We start from the raw sequence: 8,942 nt of genomic DNA on the forward strand, positions 1-8,942 counted from the left end.
GCCACGGCATGGCACGGCAATAGAATGAAGAAAGAATGGGAGAAAAAGAGAAAGCGCAATTATATGAAAAGAATGGAAGAAAAGGACCGAGGTTTATCAGAAAACTACTTAGAGGAAGGAGTGAAAAAGTCAGAAAAGCGAACGTCTACTAGATTTTTTATTCCGGACAAATATAATTTTAAATATGTATGTATAAACATAAAGAGACAAATTTTCATTTTATAGCAAATAAAAAATCCAGGGACCGTCACGGAAATCAAATTTTGATTTCGTTACGATATTTCAAAACAAAACGAAATTATTAATGTATTTTGATTTTGATTCGGTAACGAAACAAAATTTACTTTCTATTTTGATTCTGATACTGTAACAAAACGAAATTTACTTTCTATTTTGATTCTGATACTGCAACGAAACAAAATTTAGGTCCTATTTTGATTCTGATATTGTAATACTCCAATTCGGTTTTCTTATAGAAACAGAAGTCGATTCGAATTCTACTTCAGATTTCGTATATGTAAAAACGATATTATCTTCTGATATATTTGACATTTGCAACAAAATTTAGGTTCAATGAGACTTATACATGCGCAGTAGTATTTTATCAAAATTAAAACAAAAAAGAATTTTGATTTTGATATTGGAATCAAAACTAAATAGAATGGAATTTTGATTTTGATATTGGAACCAAAACTAAATAGAGTGGAATTTTGATTTCGATATTGGAATCAAAACTAAATAGAATGGAATTTTGATTTTGATACTGGAATCAAAACTAAATAGAATGGAATTTTGATTTTGATATTGGAACCAAAACTAAATAGAGTGGAATTTTGATTTCGATATTGGAATCAAAACTAAATAGAATGGAATTTTGATTTTGATATTGGAACCAAAACTAAATAGAGTGGAATTTTGATTTTGATATTGGAACCAAAACTAAATAGAGTGGAATTTTGATTTCGATATTGGAATCAAAACTAAATAGAATGGAATTTTGATTTTGATACTGGAATCAGAACATAAACAACATTGATTTTTGATTCGGTTATCTGAATCAAAACTGAATAGAGACTAATTTTGATTCTGATACCCATATCCGAATCAAAACAAAAGTATTTTTTAATTTTGTTTTGATTCCGTGACGGTCCCTGAAAAAATCGAATTCTAATTCTAATCTAAGTAAAATACGTTGACAGCAAAATTTTTAATTCTGAAATTAGATTGTGAAGATGTTCTGAGAAAAGGGGAGGACAAATTCGACTGAGTGGGCAACATTTTTTAAGTTATTAATAAAATTGTTTTCTCAGAAAACACTTTAATAATTAAAGAAAGTAATCTTCTAGCAGAAGATTTATTCTTTAATGGATAAGTTATCTTGTCAATAAGGCATTAGGAAAAACTCGATTGGGGATATCTACAAAGTTGCTAAAGTAAATCTTATCTATTTAGTAAATTAAAGTAGCAATTTCTTTCTGAAATCTGTAAGAAATATAATACCAATAAAATTATTATCGCTAGGCGAAAATTAAAAAGGCGGTAAACTTTCAGACAAATCTCTTGATCTTTTATGTAGCAGTAAAAATACTTTCATTTTAATATTAAAGAGAAAACGTTTTTTTCTCAGCAAATTTTATTTTTATAATCAAATGAACACTTAAGGGGTTTAGGAATATAGAATAACAGTATATGTAAAGAAGAATATATTTTATTGTGTAAAAATATACTATTTACAGTATTACAATTTTAAAAAAAAATTTTAAAAAGACAATATTAACATTTTGTAAAACAACGTGTGTTTAGAAGATCAGAAATGTAAGTAAATTTTGATTAATTAGTAGGTATTAAATTAAAGTACTGCTTTCACATCACTATATTACAAATTATTCTTCAGTTTAGAGCGTAGAATTTTTCCTGTAGAACTTTTTGGAACTTCTTTCAAAAAAGTAACACCTCCTAAAAAAATAAAAGAGTCAGATATAGAGCTTGCAGGAAACTTGCAGTGCAAGCTTACAGGATACTTGGTTACGTGCAAACGTGTCTGTACAATAAAAATAACCTCGTAGTTCTTTATATTCGGAAACTTTTCCTTTCATAAAGTTCTGTATTTCCTCTTCGGAAGTTTCCTTATCTTTCTTAAGTTGAACAAACGCCTTTGGAAGCTCTCCCGCTTTAGCATCTTTAACGCCAATCACTGCAGCTTCTGCGATGCAAGGATGTGTTCGCAAAATACCCTCCAGTTCAGCTGGAGCCACCTAAACCACAGAATGTGAATTTTCATTTTTCCCAAAAAAAAAAAAAAAAAAAAAATATACTCACCTGAAAACCTTTAACTTTGATGAGTTCCTTTATTCTGTCGCTAATAAAGAAATCACCATCCTCATCAAAGTAAGCAACGTCGCCAGTTTTGAGCCAACCATTTTCCAATGTTTCTTTTGTAGCCTCAACATTATCAAAGTAACCTTTCATAATATGAGGTCCTGAGATCCATAATTCACCTGATTTGTGAGGTTTACTTATATCTTTCTTTGTTTCAATGTCAACTAATCTCGCCTGACAATTGCTAACAGGCTTTCCAATACTAGCATACTTTTTTCCAGACATTTCAATAAATGCTGCTGGAGACGATTCCGTCAGGCCATAACCTTGACAACATTTTATAGACGTTTCGAACTTTTCCATAAACCTTTCAAAATCAGTATCGCTAAGGGGGGCCGCTCCACTAAAAACAAATTTTACATGATCCAAGTGATGCTTTTTTGCAAGGGTGGATGAAGTGAGAAACAAAAGGATGGGAGGAACCAAAAATAATCCAGTAACCTAAAAATATAATATACAAATAATACAATAACGCTGTAGAATTGATGATTGGGGGTAAGAAGCAAAAATTATAAAAAGATAAAAAATTAAATGCTACTGGGAGGAATTGCATGAATGACTGAAACAGTTGTTTGAGTTGTTTCGCTCAGATCTTTTTCAATTAGAGTACAATTGCGAGAACCTTTGTAAATTGCAGTATTACCTTATTTTTCTCTAAAGTGGAAATATAAGATTCAGGTGTGAATTTTGGTAATGTGACTAATTTTGCACCATCTGCAAGTCTGGAGAATGTCACACAATTCATTCCAAATATATGAAACATTGGTAACACAATTGGAAATACATCTTGTTCTTCATCTAAAATATTGTTTCCGTTATTTATATTTTTTTTCATTTTTTTTCATTGTTTAATGTAGCTATATTACCTGTAGCTTATTACCTGTTTTGGTAAAGAATTCACCACCTGCTGTATTTAATAACATTTCTAAATTGGAAACTAAATTTTCATCAGACAACATTACTCCTTTTGGAAGGCCTGTTGTTCCACTTGAGAAGGGAATAATCGATACTTCTTTAGGTGATCTGCTGGACGACGGTAATTGTGGAAGTGTTTTTCCCATTTCAATTAAATCCTAAAAAAATAATTTTATTGATTCTGTGTGAAATATTTGTTCTGCCATACGAAATAAGAACTTAGTTAATTCACTTTGTCAATGGGGGTGACATTCACACAGAATCGACAAAAATCCATCTTAACGACAAAGTAACTTAATTAAGTTTTTGTTTCGCACGGCAGTGTTCTATTCCAGAGCAAATTTTTATAGCAAATTTTTCTGAAAAGTTGTCATGTAAGCTTCCAGTAATGTTGCAACGTATGTTTGCTGCAAGATTACTATCTGAGATCAACACTGTTCGCGATATTATTGCGATAAACACATTTATGAATGCATGTAGTATAACAGATCTACAAACCTACATTAAAATTTAGAGCATTTGGTTTTACGAAACTTGATTGTATCCCATCGTCAACAACAATAAATGGACAATTGTCAGATAAAACGGATTTTGCAGCTGTAGCCACAGTAGAGGCAATTTCCGTCGAAGTAATCACAGCAGAAAGCTTCTTTGAAACAACGGAAAGCTGTTTGCTTAATTCATCTATATAATTAAACAGTAATTAAATGTACATTTCCAGGTAGCACAATACATATAATTTTAGGGGAAATTCACTTAGAATGCATCATTGATAGATTTATACTTTCACTTTAACTCTCACTTTCATAGTACTTTATTTTCACTTTTACTTTTCTTAAAAAATTTCTACTATTAAAGTGAAAAAATCTATCAGAGTAAAAGGGAAAATATAAATCTCTTTAAGTGGAAATGTAAAGCTATCAAAGGGGGAAATGAAAGTGAAAATAAAAGTCTGCCAATTTCAGTTCCCTGAAGTTGACGTTAACGCTGAAAGTCGGGAAAACAATTTTAATGGTCATGCAGTATAAAAAAAAAGAAAAACCCAATTAGTGTTCTTGAGTATATTACTTATTGCCAGTTGTCTGATTCAAAAAATTAATTAGCCAATCTATTTTATCGACTTTCAATAAAACAGATGCACTGATTGTCGGTGAAATTCTAACAGAAGTTTGTCATTGAATGGTAGTTATTAAGTTATTACTGAATTATTATTTGCAAAGTCTTTTCATTCCTTGTTTAGAAATCTTTGCCAATTCAAATTTATACACAAGTCCATAAATATGTATAAACTTATTTTTTTACGTAAAAGACTTTTAACGTATTTTAAGTGAATTCTCACTTATTCAGATCTAAAGAGTTTATACGTATAAACTCTACACATCAGTATAGTTTTTCATAGCACCTATATTTCAGTTATGCATATAGTACAATGAATTTTAATTACCCACAACTTTCCTGAAAGTTTAGAAATGAACTTCATAAAGTACCTACATACTTTTTAATCAAATTTCGTCGATAACTTTTCAATGAAAATTTACATAAATTTTTCTGCAAGTTTGCACATACTGCACAACTTATTTACAATGAGGTGGAAATTTTATTATATTCCAAGTTCATAACTAGCAATTAATAGACGTGTTGATAAAATGAAAATAAATATTTAGAACACTCTGCTGATCAAGATATATTTTCTCTTTTGAGTTTATGTAGTTTCAATCTTTGGACTTTATTCTTGTTCGACGCAATTGAGTAAATTGTTATCACTTATATTTATCAGCAGAGTGAGTTGCGGAAACTAAATGACTAGACAGTATTTTCACTTATGAAGTTGTGCCTTTTTATTGGAAATGAATTAAAATTTCGGAAAAGTGAAATGATTTGTCCTCTTACCGACAGTATAATAGGGATTTGCCGTCGTTACGATTGCACCTGCTTCCAAACAAGCGAGGAATGCGATAGGTGTCTCTGGCAAATTCGGCAAAATAAGCGCCACAATGTCTCCATTCTTAATTCCCAATTTGGACAAACTCCTCGCAATATAATTACAATTGTCACGTGCTTCGCCGTAGGTATATCTTCTTCCAGTTAGACCACATTCCTATGGTTATGAAACAGACACAATTTATTATCTATAATTCCCATTTGATAATAAACTAGTTTTCAATAATGAAAAACGTACCAATGCTACATTATTACTGTAACTATTCACATTTTTCCAAACATATTCTGGTAAAGTTATATTCGGAAGTGGCACATTCTCATAAGGAGATTGAATAATTTGTTCTCCATTCATTCCTTGAACAACTTTCATTTTTGGAACACTTGAGACGCATCTGACAGTGGAGTTGAAGAATTTTGTTCCATCTCTCGTGAAGGAACGAATTAAACACTTCATAATTTTTAAAGTCATTTCTAATTATTTAAAGTTAATGTATAAAATAGTATTAAAAAGACTTATTAATTTCTAAATACTTAATTTTTCTAAGAACCTGAAAAGAAAAAGACTATTATTTATAAATAGATTTGTTATTCTTGTAACACATTAAAAAAAGACAACACTGAGAATTAATAAATTAAATTTAGTAAAATAAAAAGTATTTGTTATTTTGCATAAAAACTGCAATTAGTATTAAAAATAAAAATGTAACAAAGAAGTTAAAATCAAATTTTAATGATGAGAGTAAATATTTTTTCTTATTAAAAAAGTTATTTTGATCAAAGTTTAATATAAAATATTGATAATATTACTTTTTTGTTATTTTTATAACACTTTTTAGTGAAGAATTATTGTTAATTTGCTATTGTTATTGATTTATATACAGTAACTGTTTACTTGAACAAGATATAAAACTTCTATCTTAAACCTTCTTAAACGAAAGTATTAAGAATACTGAAGAAAAGTTTGATATTGGATTGTGCGCAGGAGGCGTGACCCAACTCCAGGGTTAGGTATGTTTCACTGAAATATTACTGATACTAATTCGAATGAACCGCCAATGATTTATTATCGTTCTACGACACACAAAGAAAAATTATTTTTAAACTGTTTTTCATTGACTCCAATTTTGTGTCAATGTAACCCAGCAAACATTGTTACATAACAGTTATGTAACAGTTATGTCACAGAATATCACACGTGATATAACATGATATGAACATGTGACACGAAATGTCGTAACATGAGGGTCACAGTTACATAATTGTTACAAGAAGGGTGATATAACAATTATGTTGCAGCGTGATATTTAATTATTATATCACAGTTATGTAAATATGTTACATAATTAGAAGAATTTGATACATAATTGTTATATCACACTTATATCACGTTGTGACTTATTATTATATCACAGTTATGTAAATATGTTACATAATTGTTATATCACACTTATATCACGTTGTGACTTATTATTATATCACAGTTATGTAAATATGTTACATAATTGTTATATCACACTTATATCACGTTGTGACTTATTATTATATCACAATTATGAGATTCTGTTACATAATTTGATGAGCTTGTTATATAATTGTAACATCACTATTATGACCTACGTGAAAATTATTGTTATTATTTTTATTCAATAGATAATAACAAATGCCATTTGACATGGTAATATCCAAAAATAATTTTAGTAAAAAACTGATTTATTAATTAGTACATTTTTTAAACTTGATTTTTTTACAGATCTTTAATATTATTTATAAACATGTTCACAAGTTTATTTTATTCACATTTCACAACACTTGTATACAGATTAAATAGTAATTTTATTATTTTACATAACGCTTAGAATGAAAAATATCCGCTCGCATGTGGGATCGAACTCACGTCCCCCCGCCCTTGACGACCCGACGCAACGCATTTAAACCGCACGGCCACTGAAGGCTGGATGAGAATTCTCCTAATCTACTATATCAACTGCAGTGCCGTATATTCTGTTACTTACTGTTATGTAACTATTACGTAACAAAGACAAACTTGTGATTTTTTTATTTGTAATATACGATTAACGTGTTAATAAAAATATCTACCACACATTAGTCACAGTGTTCAGTAACAATTCTGTAACATTTACGTAACAATGTTACACACATATAAGTAACAATTTTGTAGCATTTACATAACAATGTCACACACATGTGAGTAACAAAAAGAAACGATTACAATTATACTAATCGGGATTACAAATTTTTATTTTATTCTGAAAATTCTATTTTTCTTCACATAAAATTTGAGAGTTATAAACTTTAAATTAATTTTAAATAAATTTGTTCAAATAAAAATTTTTCATTATTAATTTCTGACAACTTTTTACAAAAAAAATTAAGATATTTTTTAAATTTTTAATAGTCAAACTTTTCAGAGTACGTTAAAAAATTTTAAATAAAATTAAAAGTGAGTGATATATTAAATATCGTAAAATGTTCCAAAAGTCGGCTTCTTCACCCCACTTTACTTTTACGTACTTCTTTAAAAGTTTTGGACATTAATAATTATAATAAATAATACTGATAATAATTATTAATAATAATTTATTGTAAATTAATAAACTTAAACAGTTAAACTAGATTTATAATAAAAAATATTTATTCGAAACAATAATTATAAAATAGTGTTTCATGTTACATAACAGTTATGTAACAATTACATAATTTTATTGCGTAACAGAGAGACTACAATTTTACGTAACAATTTTGTAACGACAGTTACAGAACATTGTTACTTTTATGTTACATAAAAATTACATAACAGTTACGTAATTTAGCTCTTATTACTACAGAAATGTTACGTAACAGTTACAGAACATGTTTGCTATTTAAATAATTTGTTTTTAAATATTTTAGTTGTAATAAAGACTTAAAATGTCAGTTATTTATATTGACGGTTGTTACTTTTTTGTATTTTCATTTAAAAAATTGCAAACATAGCCTACAATTTTTTGCTTCTAAGTTCCCTTTCTTCAAATCGCGTCACATATAATTAATAAAAATGTAAAATATAATTTTTTTTAATTTTTAAATAATAAACTATAAAAATACATTATCATTATATTCACGATAGTAAAAATGAATATATATATATAATATTAATTCTGTTTATAAGGTTTAATCTCTTCATTGGATTAGTTGTGAATATTGGAATAAATAAATTTATTATTTAATACAGTATTCTCTAAATATTAAAATTAAAATTTGCCTTGTTATGTTAACCTTAGGAACTAAAGCAAAAATTTCTTTTTAAAAAGAATAAGCAATTGCTTTGCGTGTATTGCTTTTGTTTTTAGGAAAAAATTGCCTATGTAAAAAACACATTCTGCCTATTATTTATTTAAGTGCAGTTTAAAAGAATGTATCACATTGTTGTATAATACGTATGTTATGAAACTATGTTACTGTTATATCACGTCCCAGTAACAGTGTTAATATTTCATTATATAATAGTTACATAATAATATTGTCACAGTGTGATATAATAATGTGACCTACTTTAGTAATTATAACAAAATTATGTATTTATTATGTCACACAGTTTCGTAACAGTTATGTAACAATTAGAGAACGATGCAATAAGACAAAAATTATTACTCTGTGATGTAATGAATATGTCACACAGTTATATAATAGTTATTTGAAAAAATTAT

The 8,942-nt window shown here is 28.1% G+C and overlaps 1 protein-coding gene across 1 annotated transcript; it reads right to left on the reverse strand.

Annotated features, from left to right (window-relative positions):
- Positions 1-1,692: 1,692 nt before the first annotated feature.
- LOC122501615 (probable 4-coumarate--CoA ligase 1) lies at positions 1,693-6,188 on the reverse strand. Its single transcript, XM_043611219.1, has 9 exons — positions 6,043-6,188; positions 5,474-5,783; positions 5,185-5,392; positions 3,797-3,978; positions 3,260-3,452; positions 3,023-3,177; positions 2,320-2,820; positions 2,060-2,255; positions 1,693-1,956 (listed from the first exon to the last, which is right to left on the reverse strand). Exons 2-9 carry the CDS (start codon positions 5,702-5,704, stop codon positions 1,877-1,879), a joined length of 1,746 nt encoding a protein of 581 aa, XP_043467154.1. The 5' UTR covers positions 5,705-5,783; positions 6,043-6,188; the 3' UTR covers positions 1,693-1,876.
- Positions 6,189-8,942: the final 2,754 nt, after the last annotated feature.

Source organism: Leptopilina heterotoma, unplaced genomic scaffold (assembly GCF_015476425.1).
Source record: "Leptopilina heterotoma isolate Lh14 unplaced genomic scaffold, ASM1547642v1 Lhet_212, whole genome shotgun sequence".
Lineage (NCBI taxonomy): Eukaryota > Metazoa > Arthropoda > Insecta > Hymenoptera > Figitidae > Leptopilina > Leptopilina heterotoma.

Excerpts from the sequence above, each read along its gene's own strand:
- LOC122501615 (XM_043611219.1), bottom strand. The coding sequence starts at position 5,704 with ATGACTTTAAAAATTATGAAGTGTTTAATTCGTTCCTTCACGAGAGAT. Across the intron at positions 5,393-5,473 it reads ACAGTAATAATGTAGCATTG|GAATGTGGTCTAACTGGAAG; the intron begins GTACGTTTTTCA and ends TCATAACCATAG. Across the intron at positions 2,256-2,319 it reads TCAAAGTTAAAGGTTTTCAG|GTGGCTCCAGCTGAACTGGA; the intron begins GTGAGTATATTT and ends TCTGTGGTTTAG.